The sequence below is a fragment of the Amblyomma mixtum genome, chromosome 4, assembly GCF_055824585.1.
Source record: "Amblyomma mixtum isolate Tamu chromosome 4, ASM5582458v1, whole genome shotgun sequence".
Classification (NCBI taxonomy): domain Eukaryota; kingdom Metazoa; phylum Arthropoda; class Arachnida; order Ixodida; family Ixodidae; genus Amblyomma; species Amblyomma mixtum.
Window position 1 is genome coordinate 68,980,498 of NC_143015.1, and position 25,317 is coordinate 69,005,814.

Below are 25,317 nucleotides of genomic sequence, written 5' to 3' on the forward strand. Positions count from 1 at the left end.
AAGCCGCAGAATCCGAGACCGTGTCCGGAGAAGTTGGACGTAATGCTAAGAGAGAGCATTCCGAGATAGCGTCTAAACTACACGAGTGCGAGGATTCTCCTCCAAGTGAGGTAGGAGTGGCAACGGACAACTTTGTCGGGACAGTTGCGAGCGCGACACTTTCAGTAGAGTCGATACAGGCGTCAAACCGGCAGAACCGCGAAAAGGGAGATTTTCCTAGCGAGAAAGGTTTCGAAGTTGAAACAGCGGAAACCCCTTTTGAGAGTAACAACCGCGGTAAGGGCGAGTTGGGATGTCACAGTGGCTTCAGTGACAAAGGCTCCGGAGAGGCTACCTTGGTAATACTGGCACAAGAAGGGTGCGAGGCTGCCGGGGAAAAGGATAGCCATAAGAGCCAGGCGGGCTCAGTTGTAGCTGAGCACTGCAGTGCAGAGAATGGCGCGCAGAGCGACAGCCAGGCGGGCTCAGTTGTAGCTGAGCACTGCAGTACAGAGAATGGCGCGCAGAGCGACAGCCAGGCGGGCTCAGTTGTAGCTGGGCACTGCAATGTAGAGAATGGCGCGCAGAGCGACAGCCAGGCGGGCTCAGTTGTGGCTGAGCACTGCAATGCAGAGAATAGAGCGCAAAGCGACAGGCACGCGGTAGAGGACAACTCCCTAAGGAATGAGCCAGGGATCTCAGGGGCAGTTTCATGTCCGTCTGTCAGCTGCGTGGAGCTGGCACTCTGCTGCGAAGGCACAGAGGCCAGTTTGGAATTTCATGAAAATTTCCGAGGTGCGACGGAAAACCTAGAGATAGCTAGTTGTCATCAGGAGACGCACGCGACACAGTCTAGGCGCAGAAAAAGAACAAGGGCAAGAACCAAGAAAAAACGAACCAAATTCAAAGCCCTAAATTCGGTTGCGCGGACAGGTGCGAAAAAAAGAAATGCGGTGGAAGGAAAGGCGAAGCCTTCCCGCGTTGCGCCTCGCAGACTTACAACTGCAGTTAGCGATCTGGCGACACGGGCATCTCGTTCGAAGGCTGACTGCAGTAATGAAAAGGGAAGAGCGCGTCTTCCAAGCAAAACTGGCGCGAAGTGCATAAAGGGGCATCGGCCTGCAAGAAAGACTAGACCGCGCCGTCCGGACAAAAAGCCAGTTAGGAAAAAGGCAAAGCGGCCCAAGAGATCAGAAACCGCAAGGTTGCGCGGCACTCAGCGCATGCGAACGCAGGCGTCGAACAACCGAGACGACACATGCAGGCGTGTTCGGCGGGCGCACTTGAAAAGGAATCGTCCTTCACATTTGGCACCGCATTCTAGGAAGCGCGCATGGCGAATGGGTAGCCGAGCTTCCTGCTTGGGGCGAGAGAAAGAGGTACCTTCTCGCGCTGGTCACTGCTCGTCGTCCAGAGCCAGAGTCGGTTATCGACATTCTAGGCACGACCAAGGTTTTCGGAGAGCCTCGAGGGGGCGCGGAAACGACAGGGAGAGTCGGGGATCGTTTTTTTCTGCAGCCTTTTGTCACGAGTTGACCGCAGTACAATCAGTCAAAGCGCGACCCCGGCGGGCGCGTCTGAAAGACTAATCCTTTCAACTCGGCGGCGGGGAGTCAGCTTTCCCCCCCCGCGTGGCGATTTGAAGTAGCTTTTTTTTATTCCTCTTTTTTTGTGTGTGTTTATGAAATCAGGCAGGGAAGGGCTACTTTTGAGTTAAAACGAGTTGATCGGAAGTTAGTTTTTTTTTTCCTTACCTTAGACAAAGGCTATGGTGTCACTGAGTTAGAAATCACAGGTGTCGATTTCCCATGCTACCAACTGATAACGGCACTCACAGGAGTGCAGCTCGCGTAGAACTACGCTTAGAGTCGCGTAGACGGAGATTTGATCCCTTAATTGTCTGACACCTTACCAAAGGGAGCCTCACTGACATACACTGAAATGACCGAAGAGAAAACTCGTCTGGGGGAAGCGCTCGTGTCCAGACCTTTGATTCGGGCCACTTATTTTGTTAAAGAAGTTCAGTGTGACGCCAGTGATAGAGGACTGGGTGCTATTTTAAGTCAAGTTGGCGACGGCCACGAAGAGCACCATGTTCAGTACGTCAGCCGCAGGCTGACATGTAGAGAAGCGTTAAGCGCTTTAGAGAAAGAGCGCGCGTTTGGTTTAGACGGCACAGATGTTGTCGGGTTACCAGAGCTACTTGAACGGCGCAAAGTTCATATTTGACACTGATCATCGTCTCAAACATGCTTATGACAGTTTTGTCCCCCCAAAAATGGTCGCTTGCTTAGACGGAGTCCTGCTCTCCAAAAACAGAATTTCTCGATGCGTTTCAGGAACGGAAAACCGCACGGAAATGCTGATGGATTCAGCCGATTGTTGTAGACAGGAGTACTTGGTAGGACCACCTACTGTGTGTGGGTTTTTGTTTTAACCTTGGTCCAAGCAGTCCAACTTTGGCGATTTCAAAGGGGATATTTTGCGCTTTCTCGGCACCAAAATTACGCCAAAATCCAATCATATTTTAGTAAACATTTGTTGTCATTGTGGGAAGCCTGGTGGGTCTTTGGCAAATTCCGAGCGCTTGCTTGTGGGTCAGTGCCCTGTCTCGTGGAACAGTCCACTGATGCCATTCTTTGTTGAATGTTCGAGCTTGGATGTCATTTCTGGAAACCAGCCCTTCCACCCGACTCCGGCCTCATCTCTTCCTGCCCAGCGGTCGTGAACGCTGGCCATTCGAGATTTTTCGGGCCGCGGACGAGCTGTTAAGAGTGGACAACGTGGTCCTGAGAGCCGGGTGTGACTCATCGCAAAGCAAGGGATATGACGAGGCCTGGCGCCGGCGGCAGAAGCATAGACGACGACGGCCGGGGCTGTTGCACTCCAAATCACCGAACCTCCGAACCGATCGAAGGACGCTGTGTCCCACGGACCTGGGAGAAATTACTGTCAGACGAGTGTCGTCGTTAGGCAAAGATGCGGCGACAGCTTGCGACAGCAGCGGCAACGGTGAAAGCAGAGATGCACAGCAGCAGCACGGCAGAAGCACCGGTATACGTTGGCCGAGTCGACCTTCGGGTCACCGGACTGGATGATGCTACGCAAGGTCACGCTGAGCGAGGCTGCTAATTGAAAGACGCTGTGTCGAAGGAGTCTCGTGCTTCGGCCATCCGGCGGGGGAGTTCGAGAAGGTTCAACCACCTGCGAGGAGACTGCGGGATTCTGCTTTCCCACGGAGGCAACGCACAGAAATCTTGCGGCAGTGGTCAAGGTGACGCATCTGTGTTTGATGACTGTCCTCCCCTTCTCATCCTCCGAGCTGTGAGAGAGCGAGAGAGCTTCAGCACCGCCCCGTGCCGTGGGTGGTACCGCCAGCGTCATCAATGGCCCATCCGATTGGACAACGTTATTCGAACCAAGTTCCCCAGTCAAGGATCTGGGGAACGCGAACCGTATTTAACGGGATGTTGTTGTGTGATCGGAGCATTGCATTGCATTCGCATTCGATTCGATTCTCATCTGTAAATATGTAGAATAAACCCTTTTGTACAGTTTCCTCGATAACGCAGTCCGACATCGTCTTTCGGAGCCGGTACCTGCGAGGCTAAACGAGTTAGTCATCTCCAGGACCCCTCCGTCTTCTACTCTGGTTCCAGCGGTGGGATAGAAGCCCCATCTTTAACACTGGTTCCAGCGGTGGGCTTGTGGGCCCGTTCCCAACAGCGCACATTGGCACACAACAACCCGTCATGCTGCCTCGGTGGACTTGAGAAGCTCCTCAGTCATGCGGTAGAGCACTGTCAAACAAATAAAGCCGCCAGCGATCGTCCGCAGCCACTGGGCCTCGAAAAACGGAAGCTCAGCTGCCTGGTTATATTAACTCTATGGCCTGCACCAAGCAACTGAGACCAGCCCGACCGACCGCTGTGATTCAAAATGGCGCCGCAGGGAGAGAGAGGCGGCGTTGGAGAGGTCAAAGGATGGCACCACCCTGAACGGCGGCGCTGGCATCGAGGCACCCTACGCCGGTGTCTGCGCGCGCAGTGTGGGCGCGAAAATCGAGTGTCATGGCAAGGTGCTCCCGCTTTGCCGCGCTGACTTGCCGCTGCTTTTCAGCAAGTGCAGGCTCGCGCAGCGCTAAGATACGGCGGTTTGCAGTGGCGAGGCTTTGCTTCTCTGTTCTAATTGCACTACGCATGTATAGCTGTTCTGAAAGCGCGGTTTAAATTTTTTCCATTTCCTTTTAAGGCGAAAGCTTTAATGGCCCATTACGACAAAATCCGGTCTCGTCTGTGAAGGGAGATGGTACAAAAAAGAGGGTGCCCTCATCGGCAGTGCCTACATCATCAGGAAAGCAAAGCTGCATCAGGGTGGGTTATGGCATATTGCTCTGGAACAGGGTTGGATTCTACTGGATTGCAGTGAATTACGTAGGATTCCGTTGTATTACGGGCGTACTGCGGTGAATTCTGGCGGATCGCGATGGATTAAGACTGGAATAAATGAGATTAGGTTGCATTACCTTGAATTGGGTAGAGTAGGTGTGGGTTATCTGAGAATAGGTGTATTACAGTGGATTTCGAGTGTTTTGCATTGCATTAATCTGCAGTAGGGTTGATTAACTTGGATTACGCTGGATCGTGATGACTTACATTGCATTAAGTTTCAGTAGGGCTCTCACACTTCACGAATTTTTGTCCAACAACAATCTACTCAATTAAATGTAATCCAAAATAATCTCATATAATCTAGTGCAAAAGTGAATGCCAAAGAGCTTTCATGTCACCGCACAGCGTGTCCCAAAAGCAAACTCCTTTGCGCTCTGAACTATTGACGAAGGCTGTAATAGTAGTACAAGACCTTTATTCGGCCATAATTTACAGGCCGAGAATGTCGACCGCCTGGGCGACCAGAAGTCGCTGTTCTTCCTCCCCTTCAGCGCCAAGCCAGTCGAGCCAGGTGGTGATGGATAAAGAAGGTGGGGGGTAGGAACCCGACTGCTGAGCAGCCGGGCAATAGAAGAGGCAATGGGCCAGGTCCGCATAGATACAGCCCCAGTTGTGACAGGAAGGGTCTCATCGATAGCGATAGAGAAAGAGGCGAGACAGGGTGATAACTGCATTCATTTATTTGGATGTGCCGAAGAAGGCGAGCCTCCGGCACCGTGAGCGATGGATGAGGGGGAGGGCAAAGGCGTTTGTCTAGGCGGAGCTCGAGGTAGACCTCTTTTATGGTGCGGCCAAGGGTGTCTCTCCCACCATCCTCCGAGGGCTTGGGCCAGAGGATCAACGGTGCCCGGAAAAGTGTGTCTCGGGAGAGCTGATCGGCCACCTCATAGCCGTCAATCCCTGAATTCCCAGGGACCCAGCGGAGGAAAACGATGGAAGGCTGCAATGCGAAGACCGCTCGTTCGACTTGTATGTGGTGTATAGCGGCTTGTGAGTCTGAATAGACTGTGTACTCTTGAAGAGAGGGAAGGAGAGCAAATGACTGGAGGGCATGCGCAATGGTGAGGACCTTGAGGGACAGTGCCTTGGACAGGACCTTGAGGGAGTGCAGTGCAGGGACAGGTTTCAGGAGCGGGGAGGTGGGGATGGTACAGGGCGTAGCCGCAGGAACCACGAGGAGCCACGAAGGAGGCATCCGTGTACTACACCCTGGGTATCAAAGAGAGGGGAATGGTGCTGCGCGGCCGCATGACGACGGCCGGCGTGCAGGACGGGGGCCGTGTTGGTCGGAGGGGGGGGGGGGGAGGATACGAAGATTGGGAGCCGGGGTTGGAATAGGAGAGGTAAAAGGGGCGATGGGAATGGGCGAGATACCCGCTTGAGTCAGTAACCACTGACCCTGACGGGTAAGGGAAAGGCGGGCAAGCTGCGAGTCACGATGGAGAGAGAGAATAGAACGGAGAGGATGGAAGAGCCCTCTGGCAAAGACCTTAGCGGTAGAGGTAGTGATAGGGAGGTAGAGAGCTGCCTTGTAGAGGCCCTCAAGAGTGTTGAGTCTGACTGAAGGAAATGTAGGGTGCAAAGTACAAGACCTTGTTGAGGGCCAGCGCGTGGGCAACTCGGCACACATGAGCCTCGTGGAGGCCTGAGCGCCGAGTGGCCACGCGCCGCAGTAGGTGGGTTACGGAGTGGCAGGTGGTGATAGCGTGGTGGAGGTCTTGCACGTTCTTGGCCGCATGCAAAGGAAAGCCAAGAACTTTGCACTGCGTGACGACAGGAATGGGAGAGCCAGAAAGGTGGAGAGAGACGAAGTGGTTGTGTGAGCGCTGGTATGAGGAATGGTTGAGAAGGAGAAGCTCGTATTTTTCAGGAGCAGGAGAGAGGCCAGCGGTGGTGAGAAAGGAGTCGATGAGATCTAGGCCACCCTGCAGGGTGTCCTGTACGTGACCGGTAGAGCCCTACGAACACCACAGAGTGGTCATCGGCGTAAAATATATGATGCAGGTCGGGAATTTCAGCTAGCTGGGAGGTGAGAGGGGCCATAGTAAGATTGAAAAGGGTAGGAGAGAGCACAGCACCTTGAGGAGTGCCACGGGTGAGGTGGTAGGGGTCGGACAGATGGGTGTCTACTCGAAAGCGAGCCACACGTTTAGAGCGAAATGAACAGATATAAGAGTACATGCGGGGGCCACAGTCTACGGAGTCGAGTTGGGAAAGGATGTGGTCGTGGCAAACACTGTCGAAGGCCTTGCGAACATCGATGGTCATAAGTGCGTGAATTTGAGTGAGGGTAGGTGACAGAAAGGTGTGCTGGAGAATCAGAAACATGTCCTGTGCACAGACTCGGCGTCGGAAGACGATGACAGAATGGGGGAAGAACTCCCTCGCCTCGAGAAAATTAGAGAGGCTAGCCAAGGCCATTCGCTCAAGGGTCTTAACAACACATGATGTCAGGGAGATTGGGCGGCGGTTAGAGAGAGAGGGATGTTTGCCCGGCTTTGGATTCATAGAAATGAGGGAGGAGGTCCAGGAGCTCCGCAGGCAGCCGCTGTTCCAGGCCTCATTGTAGGTTTGAAAGAGGAATTCTTTGACGCAGTCAGGCAGGTTGCGAAGTGTGGTATATCTAATGGCATCCTCACTGGGAGCCGAGCGTGTAGCATTAGCAGCCAGAGCCGATTCGAGCTCTCGGAGAGTGAAGGAGTGGTCCAGATCGGGGTTAGGTCCACCCGAGTACATCGGGTAGGAGGGTGCCAGAGAGAGAGGGAGGTAGAGAGAGGCGAGCTGATCAAAAACATCAGACGGAGTCCCCTGAGTGAGGGCTTTAGCTAGATTGCGAGCAAGGGCAGGCTTAGTGCCAAGTGAGGGATTTGAAGAAAGACCATGTGGATCGCGAATGCAAAGCAGAGTCAAGACGGTCTCAAAGAGCACTCCAACTAGAGTGCTCGAGTGAGGCGCAGTGGGTGACGATCTCGGCCCGCAGAGCAGTGATCCGGGAGTATAGTTGGGCATTGTGAGGTTGGGAGCGAAAGGAGCGTTGAAGACGTTTACGGCGACGCCATAAACGGAGAAGATGAGGATCTTGGTCTGGGACTGTGTGACGAGTGCGAATGCGACGGCTACTGGACTTGAGCGCTGCAGTGATGCGCGACGTCCAGTCGTCGTAGGACAGAAAGGAGTCGGAGGCGAGATTAGTGCGGAAGGCGCGCCAGTCAGTGTGAATTACCGGATGACATCGAGTGATGTGGGAAAGAGAGATGTGAATATGGACGAGAAAGTGGTCACTGAGAAGAGTTTCGACTGTCACCTGCCAGTGAAAGGAAAGCGAACCCCGAGAGAAAGTGAGATCAGGTGTCGTGGGGCGCTGTGAGGCACTGCCCGCTCGAGTAGGGCAGCCAAGAGTATTAAGAAGGGTGAGGTGGCGTTTCTTGGGCCAGACAGTGGAGGAGGAGGCCGGGTTTGAGGGTAGCCCCAGAGTGTATGAGGGGCATTGAAGTCACTACCAAAGAGGAGATTGGGAGTTAGAAGGAAGAGAGTGAAGGAACTTGCCCAGGGCATAAAATAAAGAGAAGGTGACCTCGAGTGAAGGAACTTGCCCAGGGCATAAAATAAAGAGGAGGTGACCTCCCTCGAAAAAGTGCAATCGGTGCAATGCACGGGCGTATTTTGGGGAATTGGTAAGGTCAGTGGGAAAGGCGGGGGGGGGGGGGGGGGCAGTGTGGTTCTTGGACTTTCTAAGTTATAAAAATAAGGTATTTCATGGCTTTCCAGTAGAAAATTTCTGGCTGAGAGAGGCTGCCACCTCCCTTCCTTAAATCCACCACTGTGCAAGATGTGGGTTTTCCCACCTAAGATTACTTGCTTGAGTATATGGTCGGTTGCACCCCTCCCTTAATCCGCCCCTGGGCCGTTAGTCAGAGCGTGTGCATGTGCATTACAACACTGATGTCTGCCCGTTTACTCATTGGCCTTTGATTTACGCAGCACTTGCCGCAGGAATAACACCAACCCTGGGGAGGGGCCAAGCGCCATGCACGCGCGGCAGGATTCGTCAACATTGCCTGCTGCCGCCAGGTAATCGTATGGGCTCGGGTACTTAGTCTTTTCCATGCGTTTTAGTTGTGTCCGCCATTATTTTCTTCTTTGACGCCTCTGCGATTTATAAAATAATGCTCACTTCTCAATGCGTGCTAAGACATATGTGTGATGGCGTCTGTGCCCGTGTCCGTTGAATTGCCAAGCCGGATATCGGCGGCCACAGGCACTTGCCCAATCAGCCCTAATGCGACCTGTCGCAAATGGCGACACCGGGACTCTTTGGAATTCACTTTTGCACAAAGGTGAGTGTTATTTTTATTTTACGCAAGGAGGTACGCAGACTGCTCCTACTGCCTTCCACTGCATACACAGAATAGCATTCTGAGCCTGCGGCTGAAAGGCACTCAGACAGTCACAGGAATGGTGGTTGAGATCCACAACTGGGATGATTAGAGGATGAGTCCGGAAGCATAAGCCTGCTGAGGTGTTAGACACAGAAAACGCATCCAAATTTAAAGAAGAACGAAGGCCCCATGCCAAGCACCTACGCGCAAGCATTAAGTCATAAAATCAGAAGAAAGCATCCAGGCACCCAATAAGCACCCAATAAGTTAAATGCAGTAGGGTATTCCGGCTTGCAGGTACCTTTGCTTGGCTTTTTAATAACTGAGCTCCCACACAGGTCCATGCATTTCTCGCGCCTCTCATCTGCGCTTTACAAGTACACGGAGGTTCCTGAATCAAAATGAGCACAGACCTGTATCGGGCATTGAGCTCCCATTGAAGTCCATGTATTAAAGCGCTACGTGTACAATGGAAGATCAAAAGGAGATTTCGTCTTTGAGGAAAGAACATGACGCAGTAATTGTCTCACATGTCGGTGGACACCCGAACCTCGCGGTAAGAGAAGGACGAAGAAAGAGTTCCGCCTCCATTGAAACGCATCATAGATGATGGCCCCTGTCTGTCGCAAAAGATGGTTTATGGGGTTTAACGTCCCAAAGCGACTCAGGCTATGATCGACGCCGTAGTGGAGGGCTCCGGAAATTTCGACCACCTGCGTCGTCGCAAAAGAGCTCTGATTAATTGGGCACAAGATAAGCACAGGTGCATCTATTCGGGCAAAAGAGTAAAAGTTAACGGTCAGGGCAGACGGCTAAGCGGGATACATGCAAAACAAAAGTAAATTACCTTAGGTTTAGCACAGGTTAAACCTGGCAAGTTGCGTAAGCAGCGTCGAGAGCGCGCAACTAGGGATGGTATTCTCCCGGTGTCGCCTTTTGCGACAAGTCGCATTAGGGCGGGGCCTAAAAAAGTGCATACAGTTGCTCGAAGAAGCGAAAAACGCCCCCGGCACTTTCGTCTGCGGTGCTTTCATTCACACCGAGAAGCGACAGTTTACCACACTGATCTCCACTAGGTGGCTGGATGCCGCATTCCTGCGAGACGAGCGCGAGTGAAGCCACCTGGAAGTTCGACGGCTTGTCCCGGAAGTCGGTTGTCTGCTGTGTATTTCAATGCAAAAAGTCGCGTCTTTCGCCCTTTCGTTCTCAGTTTTTTGGGTTGTTCTCGTGTAATGTCTGCTAATATATGAAAGGAACAAGCAAGCTGAACGCGAGAAATGTGAGCATTGTGTGCAGAACCCTGTAGTTTCAGAGAAACCGAAGGAAACAGGCATGCAGGTCTCAACCTGCCGCGGCAAAGGGGTACGTGCATTAAACACTATGTTCTTGTATGGTTCGTGTCTTCCGATCGTGGAGGAGAAGTAGTGGAATGACGATGAGGCTAGGCCATCTTAAAGCCGGATTTTCGAGCAGCAAAGAAAAGGCGCAGCGCGAGAGGAACGGCTGACAAGAAGGACGAATGCTGCAGTGCGCGTGAGCAGTCATCTGCACCAGGCACCACGAATTAAAGCCCATTCAGGCTTAACTTGCTGCAATACGAAGCAGTACATGACACACTGCATCGAAAAAGCAGTACCATTGTCGCGAATCGGGTGGACGCGTTCCCGACTGCTGAAGGGGAACGCTTTCGCATGCAGGTTCGAAGAAAGAAAAGAAACGAATTAAACAAAACGAAACGAAGCCGTGATTATATTTTAAAGGAAAGGGGGCAATAGAAGAACGAAAACACTAAGGAAAACACACACTAGGCACGCGTAAAACACAACAGATAAAAGGAGAGAGTTCACCGGCTACAAAGCGTCCCAGGTGGTGCGGGAATGCCTTGCAGGTAGCACAGACGCGGGTTGGCGAGTGGCGATGCGTCGTTGGCGTTGTGTTCACGGAGGCGGTGGTAGAGAGCCAGGAGATGAGGAACGGAGTTGGATACGGGAGACGCTGACGAACTCCTGTCAGCCGCCCCCAAAAACTGGGCAGCTGCAGCAGGAAAACTGTAGCCAGGTCCTGTCGACGGCGTTCCGCAAACACCGTAGGCTTGTGCAGCCTATCCCCGGAAGCCTTGGCTGCTGTCTCTTCCGACCTCAATGGATGCAGTAGGCCTGCGTCGTTGATTTAGGGAGGTCCACGGCAGCACAGACCCGAAGTCTGACGGCTGCCACCTCCACGCTTGATGAGGCTTAATCTTCCTGCGTCGATGATCCAAGGGAAGCCCCTGGCAGCTCGGATCCAACGTCCGACAGCTGCCACTTCTACGCTTGAACCGCACTGGACGGTCTTGAGTCGATGATTCAAGGGAAGTCACTGGCAGCTCGGATCCAACGTCCGACAGCGGCCACTTCCACGCTTGAATGGGGCTCAATGATCTTGTGCTATGGTGTCTTCCTCAACACCTCGATTTACTCAATCAATCAATCAATCAATTTTATTTCCTTAAAGACCCCTTTTCAGGGGCATTACATAAGGGGTGGGTACAACGTTTGGTGCGACAAAGTAATCATGCGTTATGATGATGACAAAAAGGTGTTAGCTCTGCGTGCGAAGTTCGCGGGACAGGTTATTGTTGCAATGTCAGCGGGAAGGCCATTCCAGTCCGCGGCGGTGCGTGAAAAAAATGAAGCTGCGAAGGTGACTGTGCGTGCACGTGGACGGCTGATCTGGAGTTGATGGAGAGTGCGGTGAGATATGCGTGCCGGAGGGACCATGTAGGGTGCAGTTCGTAGATGGCTGTAAAAGAACTTGTGAAATAATAAAAGACTGGCTGTGCGGCGGCGCAGCTCGAGTGGCTGTATGCCTGAAAGCGATTTCAGATATGTAACACTCGTGCTGTAATGATATGAAGAATGAATAAATCTGACTGCGCGGTTTTGCAAAATTTCTAATGCGTTGGTTAGATAAGCTTGATGTGGATGCCAAATGGGTGATGCGTATTCTAATTTCGATTTCACAAGTGTTTCGTAAGCTAATAACCTAACATGCATGGGCGCATCGTGTAGATGACGTTTTAGAAAACCAAGGGATTTGTTAGCTGAAGAAATGATGTTAGTTATATGCGCTTTCCAGGAGAGGTCAGCGCACAAGGTTACGCCTAAATAATTGTATGATTCTACTGGCAGCACGGGAACGGAGTCTATGTGATAGAAGGGCACGAGCGGGTTACGGCGGCGATGAAAAGAGAGTACGTTGCATTTGTGAGGGTTAAGCTCCATTAGCCAAATTTTACACCAATCCCGAATCTTGTTAAGGTTGTTTTGGAGAGATAATTGATCAGAATTGTTATTAACTGCTTCATAAATAACACAATCGTCAGCAAACATGCGAATTTTACAAGACACATGCGAGGGCGCCGAGGAGCGTAGAGCTGACACGTAGCTCTACGCTCCTCTGCGTGCCTCGCGCACACCACACCACTCGCACGCGCCCACGCACAACGCGGGGCTGGCACGTACGGCGCTCCGCTGTGCGACGCACCACTGCCGACACGCCGCGTTCCAAAAATCCCTCACCAGTGTGGTGTGCACATCACAACCATACCTTTTGGAGGCACTAATGTGAATCAAACGAACACCTTCGGCATCTCACCAGATAGTAACCTAGCCTTCGCTCTGGTTCGGTCTAAACATAATTCGGTAAAACGGCCGATGCAAAGTCTGGTGCCTGGTGAATGTTTCCATCTATTCTTTCTTATATTTATCCCCCATTGATAGCGTAACTTGGGCGTGAGCGTGGGAATAAGAATCACAGTAGACAGGAGAGTTGGCGAAGCTAGCGCAACGGGACGGCACGGAGCTGAGCAGACGAGGTTCCATACTTGCTGTGTGTAGCGACGTCCTGTCGTCTGCTGGTGTTGTCCCATTGCGATGCCATGGGCCCTTATTTTTGAAACATCTTTCCCGAAGACTTCGCTGGTCTCCTCGCTCAGTTGACGGCGCAACAGGTAGGCATTGTCATGGAAAAAGACGAGAACGGCGAAAAGACAAAATGCTAAGTGGGAAAACAAAACTGAAACTGAAAAACCGTGCTGAGGTCCGATTTTGTGCACTGCCAAAGGTTGACTTCCGGTAGAAGGCCGCTTACTTCCGGTGGCTTCACTTTCGGGCGCTCAATGCGCCATCCAGCCCCGTAGTGGAGATCAAAGGTTTACCACTGCCGATTCTTTAGCAGCAGTAGTTTCGTATCTTTTATTAGTAGTAGTTAATTACAGCAGAGATGATCATTTTTTTATTTCAAGCAACATAACATACATACTACAGCCAATGAGTACTTACAATGCAAGACCGATGGCAGTTATTTAAATTTATCATTAGTTTTGCGAGTGCGATTGCGGTTTAAGGCGTGAAGAATATGGCGCTTTTTATGTCCGTGTCAACCATATTAAACTTTTGGTCTTCAGTTAGACAAATGATGATATCACTCCCAGGTTCCTTCCCTCCCCATATCGCGAAACAATACATCAACTGCTATCGCTAACTATGGCGTTACACCATGTTAACGACTCTGTGAGCTTTTTTTGCGTTCTCATACTAGAAGGCACTTTTTCAGTACATTCAAACGAGCCTTGACCATTCACTTGTAGCCGTCGCTGGCTACAAGTGGCACCACCTGCTGACCACCCTAACGAATAGAAGCATCCAAAGAGGGCCAGTTCCGAAGCTAGCGATGTGTAACTGGCATTGAATTAAAAAGTGAACTTTGTCATGCCCCAGGAATTGCTTCCTAGCGAAAACTGTAAAAAGCACCTATCATCAAAAACTTCAATACAAGAGCCACAGTGTGCGAAAGTAGAACATAAGCTGAGGATTTATTTCATCGCCCGAGTATCGCAAAGAAAATAACATCCCTGCAGAGGCGGGTTCTCACCACGTGCAGAACTACATGGTTTCCTTGGGCGAGCATTAGTAAAGTTCTGTCTGTCCGGATGGCTCTGGTGCATCCGCAAAACACCCTTCGCGCCCTAACACATTATGTCCTTACCAGACCAGACTTCGATAACGGGAAGATAACACCACAGCAGGCTTATGCTTCTGGACTCCTCCTATCATCCCAGTTGTGGATCCCAACCACCATTCCTGTGACTGCCTGAGTTCTTTTCAGCCACACGCTCAGAATGCTCTTGTGCATATGCAGTGGAAGGCAGTGAGAACAGTCTGTGTACTTCCTTGCGTAAAATAAATATAACGCTCACCTTTGTGGAAAGTGAATGCCAAACAGTTTTAAGGCGAAAGCCTTTAATTTAATGCCTCATACTGTCGTTAGCAGCCGTGTCGGCAGATGTCTGCGCGTTCTGACGGGTGTCCACCGAGATATGCGAGACAGTTGCTGCGTAATTTCCTTTCCTCAAAGACAATTTTCAGTTTCTTCATTACGGCTCCTCTTTCTTCTTTCGCTCCCACTTCCCCACTTCCTGTACGGTGCGGTTCGGGTGTCACAGAGAATTACTGCGCCATTTCCTTTCCTCAAAAAGCGTTGCGTTCAAAGGGCAAGGCACCACGCCGAACGGGTGGTGGCGTTCGTCCTTTCCTGTACGGCGTGGTTCGGGTGTCCACCGAGATGACAGAATTACTGCGCCATTTCCTTTCCCCAAAAAGTGTTGCGTTCAAAGGGCAAGGCACCGCGCCGAACGGGTGGTGGCGTTCCTCCTTTCCTTTACGGCGTGGTTCGGGTGTCCACCGAGGTGACAGTGCATTTCCTTTCCTCAAAAAGCAATGCGCTCAAAGGGGAAGGCATCGTGCCGAACGGGTGGTGGCGTTCCTACTTTCCTGTACGGAGCGGTTCGGGTGTCCACCGAGAAGACAGAGAATTACTGCGCCATTTCCTTTCCCCAAAAACTGTTGCGTTCAAAGGGCAAGGCATCGCGCCGAACGGGTGGTGGCGTTCCTACCTTCCTGTACGGTGCGGTTCGGGTGTCCACCGCGTTCACAGAGAATTACTCTGCCAATTCCTTTCCTCAAAAAGCACTGCGTTCAAAGGGGAAGGCATCGTTCCTAACGACACACACAAGGGTGGTGGCGTTCCGTAGACTGCCTGGCAGCGCTACAACACGCTGTCGCGTTCCAGTCGTAAAGGCGAAGCTTAAGCGTCATTAATTAGCAGTTAATAGTATTTAGTCATTGACCAATAATTAGCAACTAATTAGTAATTTTTCATTACTTAGTACTTAATTATGTCTGACGTCATCTAGTGGTGACGTCACCAGTGGCACAGAGAAAGTGGTGCGGAAAACGCTTTCGCCTCTACGCACTTTAGACAGTCAAAGTGCCCCTCAATTATATTCATGTCCCTCTATGACAAGGTCTGCCTGGTTTCATCTTAGGTTCGTCGCCAGCGCTGCTTAAATAACGTACCGACCACATAGGTTCCAAACTGAGCTACAAATGCGCAGCCGGCTACGAGGAATGCACGCGTTCCTTTGTCCGTGTTATTTGCATTACCATTCTCCTCGCAGGTGACTGCTGCGGTTTCCCGTCAGCCTCATCCAATAATCGCCAGCAGGTACGTAGATGTCTGGGCCAGAGACAGATGTAGCCTCGGCTTATATTGTTAATACCCTTGAATGCAATACTCATCAAAAACGTTCTGCGCTTTCGGTGTCAAGAAGATGCGAGCTTTATAGTTCCGTGCAGTCCTCTGGCAGCAGTTGTATCTGTTATAATCGTCGCATTATTCAGTGCATGCACATTAGCACCATGTTTAGGAGGGGGGAGGGGGTGATGCTACCTCTTCAGAGAAGCCCTTGCTCTTCGTGCCGTGGTTGCCGCTCAGGGCCTGTATTAAAATTTCCACCAATGGGGCTGCTGGCAAGACGCAACCTTTCTCTCTCCCAGCATCAAAGAGTTTTCGTTGTCGGAACATTCTTCATGATTTTCTTTTTATTTTCTATATCTTCGAAGACAGTCCGGATCAGGGACAAGCACCAGCAGCTGTCTGCAAAGCTGTCGTCACGTCGACCACAGCCCGGCGTCCATCAGCCGGGGTGGCCAGTAGAACAACCCCACGAAGCGGGATATAGAGCTGGCAATGGTAAGACAGGCCTTTTATAGCTTTGCGTTTGAAACTGGTGCATCGCTTAGAAGTTGGTGTTACACGACAGCGTATACATCTCGTTCGGTCGAAATAGCAATAGTAGTAATAATAGTAACAGTAGCAGTTGTTGGCACTGCGCGTCGGAAAAATCATAACGCCAACCGTTTGCCGCAGAATGTTCCGGGTGGTGTCATAAGATTCAGCATTTCATGCAGCTTAAACCTAACTAGAGTTAGAGCCTAGCTTGCGGCAGGAATCCGAACCAAACCTATAATCGGGGGTTGCGGGTGAACACCCAGACACGTGAGACGTTACTGCGCCATTTCCTTTCATCAAATCCAATTTTCATTCTCTTCATTACGGCACCCCTTCCCTTCATTACGACAACCATTCCTGTCTCCTTCCCTCCCACCTGCCTCCCTTTCCTTACGGTGCGGTTCGGGTGTCAACCGAGATGAGCGACCCATTTCCTTTCCTAAAAAATGCGTTGCGTTCGAAGCTCATTCCAACAGGCAAGGCGTCGCCCATTCGGTGTTGCATGGAGGCGGTCCTGTAAAGCACGTATGTACTATTTACAAACGAGCTATTGCCTCACAATCACTAGGCGTTCTGTGGACTGCCTGGCAGGGCTTCACATGCAGTTGCGTTCCATTTCTAAAAGGGAAGCTTAAGCGTCCTCCAATATTTTTCCTACTAAGCGGAAATACAGCAACAGAATGAAAAGTTCGGCTAGTTGGATACCGCTCATGATATGTGGGCTCAAAACCTCCTGTGGTCTTTCTGTGTCTTCGTAACGTTTGGGCAGGGCATGTAATGCGAAGGCAAGATAACCGCTGGTCCTTAATGGTAACGGCATGGATTCCAAGAGAAGGCAAACTTAGCAGGGGGCGGCAAAAAGTTAGGTGGGCGGATGAGATTAATAAGTTTGCGGGGATACATTGGCGCCAAGTCACAGAGGACAGGGTTAATTGGAGAGACATGGGAGAGGCCTTTGCCCTGCAGTGGGTGTAGTCAGGCTGATGATGATGATGATGATGACCGCAAGTCGCGGCAAAGCGAACATTGGCCTCATGAGAGCAGCCATGGCTGTCGACAATTCTGCAAACATGTCACGCAGATGCTAGTCGGACCACGGGCAGCCATAACCGTTAATGGGGGCAAAATATTGAGGGAGCATGAGGTTTAAGAATGTGCCAGCTAAGCAAGCATATTGGGTCCCGCGGAAGTAGGCATTTTTCGCAGCGCACACGGCGGGCGCTATCGAATGTAGGAATGCTTGTCCTCTCCACTGAACTCTATATTCTAGTCTTACTAAGTTATAACCAGTTGCTATCTGCTTGAGTGGTTTTCAAGATATCACTTCATCAGACTGATTCCTACGCAGCAGTCACTCTCAAATGGCATTTCGTGTTATTTGACAAGCAGTAGGATTTCGCTGGTCCATCGCCGCGTCTTTGTTTCCTGATTAACGTTAATTCCACAAAGATTTTAAGAAGACATTATTAATATGTCTTTGAGAGTTCAAGCAGCTGGAGCTTCATCACAAAAAACTCTGCTAGGCAATTCTTTCAGTAATGCTGCCTGTATATGACGATATATCCCAACTTTCACTGAGAATTTAGCTTCTTATTTAACCGCGTACTGCTACTCTGCCACGCAGGTTTGGCAGCCATAAAATTTATCTCCTCAAAAGAAGCGATTCATTGCTAAAAGGGGAAACGAAAACTACTTATTCTGCTATTCTAAGCTCCGTCGCATAGGACTGCTCGTATATCAGCCGGTACCATTAGGATAATCGGAATAGCATTAAACATTGGATCGCAATCTAAGGATATTGTCTCGCTGGCATTGCTGAACATTGCACGTTCTCCTTTATCATGCATTTATCAGCGCAGACAGAAATCAGGGGTTATGTTGAATACAAACTAGGTGTGTCAAGTGCACATTAAATGGGCAGCAAATAGCGATATATAACACAAAAGAAATGCACTAGCGACAATTCCAAACTATTTCGCCTCGCTCGCTTGTATATGTGTGTGACCTAGTGCCCTACGCACGTGATTAAAACTCTTGTAAATAAAAAATGTTTTTTTTTTTATCATATGACTCAAGACGGAAGAAACGTCATATAAAACAGTCCCTTCACTAAGGGCGATGTGAGCTGGCCGTGCGTTTTTTTTTTTTGTGACAAAATGTTCGTTTGCAGAAACGTCCCAGTCCTAAAAAAGGTTCCTGCTCTCCCCACGAAAGCCAGGAGTCATCAAGTGTAAACTGCTATGCGAAAACAAATGCCAGTATGCATAAGTCATGGTATCTTTTGACCAGGGCATGCCTCCGTCGAACACATTCAGCTCAGCATCCCAAGTTCTTAATATGCTGTCTAGTTCGCCTTTGCCACATTGAATTGTAACCCTGATGCACGACATCTTAGGTCACATTGCTTTCTTAAAGAATATAAATAACAAAATGCACTCCGAAACAATGCACATCGCCAGCGAGGTAAACTGATATTTCACCGTGCAGATAAATGTGTGCAACAAATTAATATTATTGCCTTTAAGTAACGGAATACGTCTACTTAGGGCAGATAGACTGATCCGGATCATGAGAGAGAAATGACTCGAACAATAAGAATGCGGTAGAGTGCGTATGACAGGTTCTCTCAAGAGAAAAGTATACAACAGCTGTATCTTACCGATACTCACCTACGGGGCACAAACATAGGGGCTAACAAAGAGGGTTCAGCTTATGTTAAGGACAACATAGCTAGCTATGGAAATAAAAATTATAGGAGTGACGTTAAGAAACCGCAAGCGGGAAGAGTGGGTTGGGGAATAAACATGTGTTAATGATTTTCTAGGGGAAATCAGTAGTAAGAAATGTGCTTCGGCACGACATGTAATGCGAAGGCAAGACAACCGCTGGCCCGTAAGAGTAACAGAGTGGACTCCGAGAGAAGGAAAGCGCAGCAGGGGGCGGCAGAAAGTTAGGTAGATGGATATGAGATGAAGATGTTTGCGGCAGTACGCTGGCCGCCGCTGGCAGAGGGCAGGGTTAATTGGAGAGACATGGGAGAGGTCTTTGCTCTGCAGTGGGCATAGTCAGGCTGATGATGGTGGGGTTCTTTCTACCCCTGTCACACGGCCAGTTTCAATAGCCATCGAGTCGAGGGCCATCGAGATTTTGTATCGCCATCGAACTCGAGGGAGTTGTGGTCCTGCTACACGACAAATCTCAATAGCCATTGAAATTATTCTCGCGTCTTACGCCAAGCTCGTGTGGCGTCACTGTCGCTACGTTCGGTTTCGCGCAAATAACAAAAAAATATTTCACACTTGTCCAAAAATCCGGCGAGTGAAGCAGATTCGCTCACCGCAAAAACTAGGAGCTGTTCTCATCTGTTGACGCCCGGGCGAGGTGGAACTGCCGCGCCGCTGCTGTTTCTCGCTTTTCCACACCACGTCGCCGCTCGCTGCGTACACAGATACAGTGAGAAAAGAGCATAAATTTATGCTGTCTACGTACCACGAGCATATGCACGCTTACGTACGCTAAACGCAGGCGCATTCCCACTTTTAGTTCAGCGTATGCTAGCAGAGACGCAAAAATAAACGCAAAAATAACCATTACTGTCAACAAACCAACTGTCCTCTTAGGCCTAGCAGCGCCAGAATCGTCACTCTAAATAAAAAGTAAAGCAAATTTTCACTTATACGTTTTATTATAGGCAAGATGAGACGAAGCGAAAGTCGGGGCCCCATTTATCACCAGTGAACGGATTGAAGAAGGCAGCAACAACGAGAATTCAGTCCGAAGCGAGGGCTCCCGCTTTGAAGTGCGCCGCCATGTTGAAGCAATGCTAGCAACATTGGGCAACGCTCGAAGGCCCTCCAAATCTCGATAGAGTTCCGCGTTGCTCCGTTTACTCGATAGACTATTGACTCGATGGCCATTCAAACTGGCCGGGTAGCAGCTCTCGATCGCCTTTGAGTCGATACTCTATCGGTTCGAGGGCCTTCGAAACGCCCGGGTGACAGGGATAAACGCCCACTGAAATCTCACAGTACACGGGCCTCTAGCATTTCGCCTCCATCGAAATGCGACCGTCGCGGCCGTGACCGAACCCGCGTTTTTCGGGTCAGCAGCCGACCACCATAACCACTGATATTCGACTGGTCACTTCGACACACTGGCAATAAATGAAACCCGCTTCGGCAAACCTGTTCTTCTTCTCGTTCCGGAACTGATATTGATGCAACACTTTCTGTGCGCAGGACGCCTGAGGCACCTCGAGGGGTACCTGTCGTGTGAAATACCTGCATCGCGTGTGCGCACGTGCTGCAAGACAGTTGATCATGGAATCTCTTTCGTTACAAGGTAAGCGACCCTTCGTGAGTTAAAGGAATTCGGCACTGGATACTGTCGATGATGTGCTTCAGCTGCTACGCCGGACCTTTCGGCCTAGCTTTACACATGCGGTCAAGTTTGTAAAGGTCCAAAAGTGCAACCGCCAACCTGTCAGCCGCCACAATCATAATCATGTCCTTATCTTTTCGCGGGGAAAAGCTGTTTTTCATTGCCGAGAAACTTGAGGGAAGAATTCATTATTCGTAGGGGATTGTGGACTTCGTCGTTTATAATGTTAATGTTCTGATACTGCAGGCTCTGTTACCTGTCCTTAGTGGCGCATTATCACATGCAGTCAGGCAACCCCGCTGCTGCGATGCTAGTAGTGCCTTCGGTGGGCCTTTAGTGCATTTGTCGCGTGGCTGCCGGTCAGCCGCCCACATAACTCAACCTTTGACTCACAATATGTGGTGGTTGACTCCAAGCCCGCAGCGTATTGCTCCTGCTCTCCTGATGGGCCATTTCGGGTAAAGCTACCACTACAACCACTGGCTGCCCCGAAGTTCTTGCGCACAGCAGTGCGACATTTATTTTGCAATCCGGTCCTGCAAACTTGAATCCGGCTGTGTAGTAACTGTTCCTCTTTTAGACACGGGTGTAGACAAGGTGGCAAAAGTTCGAAATGGTTTCGACGACAGTTATCACAAAGCCGTTTGTAGCAAGCCTAACACGAGTAGCGCAGTATTCTCCTTCGAAGATACACTTTAAAGTGATAAGTATTTACCCTATTAAGGCGAAAGCCTTTAATGTCTCCTCGTTGTAAGCAGCAGTTGTCGACAGAAATGTCACGCTTTTCAGTTGGTCGAAACGGTAGTGACGTCACAGTGCGCCAATTTCAAATGGGGCCAATTGTACTTTTGCTAGTAACCATGCAACCAATTGAAGGCATCCTATAGTGATGCTCCAAGAAAGTGGGACTGAGCTTAGTTAATTGCTTAATTACCCAATTAGGCGTAATTAACTTTTCTAGTCAGGTCATATAAATAAATAAAACCGAGTAGGAAATTGGTCGAGCTCGGGAATCGAACCCCGGTCTTCGGAGTGCGAGACGAGCATGCTATCCACTCCGCCATGCCAGCTGGATGGTTTGGAATGAAGCAAAGGCGCGTCTAGTGAGTACGTGTCTTCGCTCACTGCCATCCTCCTCCCTTTCCTTCCGGCGAGGTTTAGGTGTCCACCGAGATATCAGAGACAGATAGATTTCCTTTCCTCAAAAACCAATTTACCGACGAGCGAGGCGTAGAACCGAATGGGCGATGGCGTTCTATGGACTCCCTGGCAGCGTTGCAAGATGCTGTCACGTTCCACTCTTAGAGGCAAAGCTTAACATCTTAACCACGCATCAGTGACCGCACTTTAGATCAAAAAAGTGCACCCCCCCCCCCCTGAATTTTGACGGGTGTCCACCGAGATATGTGAGACAGTTACTGCGTAATTTCCTTTCCTCAAAAACAATTTTCATTTTCTTCATTAGGGGCCATCTTTGTCTTTCTTCTTTCATTCCCACTTCCTCCCTTCCTCTACGGTGCGGTTCAGGTGTCCATTGAGATGACAGAGAATTACTGCGCCATTTCCTTTCCTCAAAAAGCGTTGCGTTCAAACGGCAAGGCATCGCGCCGAACGGGTGGTGGCGTTCCGTGGCAGCGCTATACAACACGCTGTCGCGTTCCACTCCTAAAGGCGAAGCTTAAGCGTCATTAATTAGCAGTTAATTAGTATTCAGGCATTAATCAGTAATTAACCATTAATCAGTGATTTGTCATCACTTAGTAATTAGTACTCAATTACATGTGACGCCACCAGTGCCACAGAAGCAGCCAAAGTGGTGCGGAAAACACTTTCGCCTCTACGCACTTTAGACAGCCAAAGTGCCCCTGAATTTTTTTTTAGCTCGTTTGATGACAGTTGTCTCAAAGCAGTTTGTAACAAACCTAACAGGTGTAGCGAATTATTCTCTTTTGAACATACATTTTAAAGTGACAAGTATTCACTTCATTTCATTTCGTAGGTGATCCATGTTAAGCTTCATTATTGTCTACGATTTCTCTCGGTGGAGGGCCCTAATCTGCAGAGATAAACATTCGACGGATACACTTGACTAAAAAATATTAAGTGGGTGGGGCACTTTGTTGAACTAAAGTGCGTTGAGGCGAAAGCCTTAAACGTGGTGTTGATGCTTGTGTCAATGATGAGTGGTTAAGATGTTAAGCTTCGCCTCTAAGAGTGGAACGCGACAGCGTCCTGCAACGCTGCCAGGGAGCCCACGGAACGCCATCGCCCATTCGGCTCTACGCCTTGCTCGTCCGTAAACTGGTTTTTGAGGAAAGGAAATGTATCTGTCTCGCATATCTCGGTGGACACCTGATCCTCGATGTAACGGGAAGGGAGGAAGACAGGAGTGAACGAAGACACCCTATTCCCTAGACGCGCCTTTGTTCATTCCAGGTCATCGAGCTGGCATGGCGGAGTGCGTTGCTCTAAGAGCTGTATGCGCGTTTCGACCTGCATGGTGCCCGCTTCACGCAGGTCGAAACGCGCATACAGCTCTTAGAGCAACGTTTCAACCAACATGGCTCCCTATAACACTTCCACCCGTCTCACCTTCTGACAGTGGAACTGTAGGGGCTTCACAGTAAACGAGCTCTCCTCCAACAGCTTCTGCAACACAGAGATTGCGCAAAAATAATTGCCCTCCAAGAGGCGGGGAATTGTTCACAACACGTGCCAACACCCACCCAACATACCTGGGAGGCTCGTCTACGCAGCTCTACCCTGGACGACCAACGAACAATCATCGGTCTCGCTCTAGAGGCTGCCAGATTCCTAGATCTGGGCGTTTGTTCCCTTGACTGTTTTAATAAATGTTTACCAACCAACCAACCAAGTGGTTAGCGTGCTCGTGTCGCACTCCGGTGACCCTGGTTCGATTCCCCAACTCGACCAATTTCCTACTCCGTTTTATTTATTCATCTGGTTGACTAGAAACGTTAATTAGGCTAACTGGTTAATTGGTTAATTAAGTAATTAACTAAACTCGACTTATTTAATTGGAGCATCACTATACGATCCCTTTAATTGGTTGCATGGTTACTAGCCAAAGAACAATTGGCCTCATTTGAAATTCGCGCACTGTGACGTCACGACCATTTCGACCAATTGAAAACACACCATCTCTTGTTGCGCCGCCGCGGTGGCTCAGTGCGGGTGGCACGGTGCGGATGGCACGGAGTCACCCGATCATTCTCTTAGAATGCGCTTTCAGCTCTTTAGGCGCTCGCGTCATCTCTTGTCTCTGCCTTTGGTCCTTGTTTAACAAGCCCACTACATCCTTGTATAGGAATTTCTTCGTTTACGTAGATTAAAGTGGCAGAGCAATCAGCGAAAAATATACCTGCATCACTGTCGCTTATTCTCTTTGGATGTGTTTCACATCCTTTTCGCAGTTAACGTGAGGTGGAGTTACTGGGCTTAAAAGAGTGGCGGCTACACATACCAAACAAAGCATGAATGTATGTTACTTCGTGATATGAAAAGGCGAAAAAATAAAACATCAGTTCATATTTACTGCTTGTCAGTTCATCTGTCCCAGCTTGCAAGAATGAAATGACAGCTTAGTCCCCAGTCTAATCTTACACACAGTCTAAACCCTCTCTCGGTTTTGTGGAAACGATAGGCGCATAACTGGCACACTCTGTCGGTGGGCGCCTCAACCCCGCTGTTAGGAAAAAACCAACACGAACGCAGGTTGGTAAATGCAGCTTATAGTAAGCTTTTAGTAAGGTTTTAGTGCGAAAGCACTGTTAGTCTCTATCCCCGCAAAATCTGCCTGTTTGCGTGAAGACCCTGGGTGGGTCACGAAAGGAACGGTGCATAATTGGCGTCCTGGGTCAGTGGGCGCCTAGCGGCGGTAATACACAAAGATGTGCGCTGCATGCATTGTCGCTGACAACGTTGTGGGAGAAAGGGAGAAACGGAGCACTGGAGCAATAGGCCCACCTCGATCGCGCTTTGCGGTACCTGGCGTGGCGGTAATCTCCATTCGTAAACAAACATGCTTTCGCACCGTATTCATTGCTGAGCAATGCTAAACCGCTAGCCATTTATTTATTTTTTGTCACAGCTTGGTGAAGGTGTCCACCTACAAAATGCGTCAGTTATATGCCTTTCCTGCCCGCAAAACCAACTGAACTAGACCGTCTTATTTGAACACGGGCACTGTTAGTCTTTCTACTCCAGATGTTTCTAAACAGACGCCTTTATCTTGTACCATGTTAGCGTTACCGATGCACAAGGAACTCGCCCATTGCCGGTTAGCGCGCGCTCATTGGTCCTGATGCTGCAGGCAAGCGCGCAGCTGCCAGGTACCAAGCTGGCACCACCCAGGCGATTTGCGCATGCGCACTGACTGCGCGCAGGCTCATAGTACTCCGGTACTGGTAATACGGTACACGGTATGCTAAAGGTGTCGAATATCTATACGACCTGTCCTTCGATGCCAGTCCCTACGTCGACGCTGTGCCATAGCGCTCGCGCGCATATCCCTGTCTTGGCGCAGGCTGGCTGGCGTCGTAGCCCACGAAGCCATGTGGAATACTTGCGCCGCGTCTGGATGGATGCTCCAGGACAGTTGGTCGCGGATCCTCACTTTGTATTCGGTAGGTGATCGTATGATGTACTCCCTAGTGTAGTGTCCTTCTGCCGCTTGGGAGGAACAGTCGTGTTTCTCTACAGATGGCATCTAAAAGCGACCCTGAAATTCTACTTTAGTTACTTCATTCACAGTATGAACCGCAGTCGAAAAACAGACCCCTCGGAATCGCCTCCCGCTTTCTTCAGCACGTTGATCGGATGTTTTTTTAAGCCTTGATACTTCATGAACACTTTTTTTATCGGCACTGCTGTCCAATTTGTGAGAGACGTCAAAATATCAGGCTGTAAATTGGTGACAGGCTGTCGTCTAACTAGCTAGCCCAGCTGCTCCACTATACTCGTGCGCTCAAGCTCTATAAATTCTACTTCTCACC

General features: G+C 50.1%; 1 protein-coding gene across 7 annotated transcripts in view; it reads left to right on the plus strand.

Annotated features, from left to right (window-relative positions):
• LOC149346788 (uncharacterized) overlaps positions 1 to 25,317 on the plus strand; it is a 71,987-nt gene that overhangs the window by 18,609 nt on the left and 28,061 nt on the right. For 5 of the 7 annotated variants that reach the window (XM_089586689.1, XM_089586688.1, XM_089586690.1 and 2 more), the window contains exons 5-8: positions 8,412 to 8,501; positions 15,309 to 15,355; positions 15,754 to 15,883; positions 20,161 to 20,263. In XM_089586689.1, coding sequence (XP_089442815.1) covers positions 8,412 to 8,501; positions 15,309 to 15,355; positions 15,754 to 15,883; positions 20,161 to 20,263 — 370 coding nt within the window. Of the gene's footprint in view, positions 1 to 8,411; positions 8,502 to 15,308; positions 15,356 to 15,753; positions 15,884 to 20,160; positions 20,264 to 24,848; positions 24,949 to 25,317 lie in introns of all 7 variants that reach the window. The other 2 variants (XM_089586693.1, XM_089586692.1) reach the window with 1 other exon arrangement.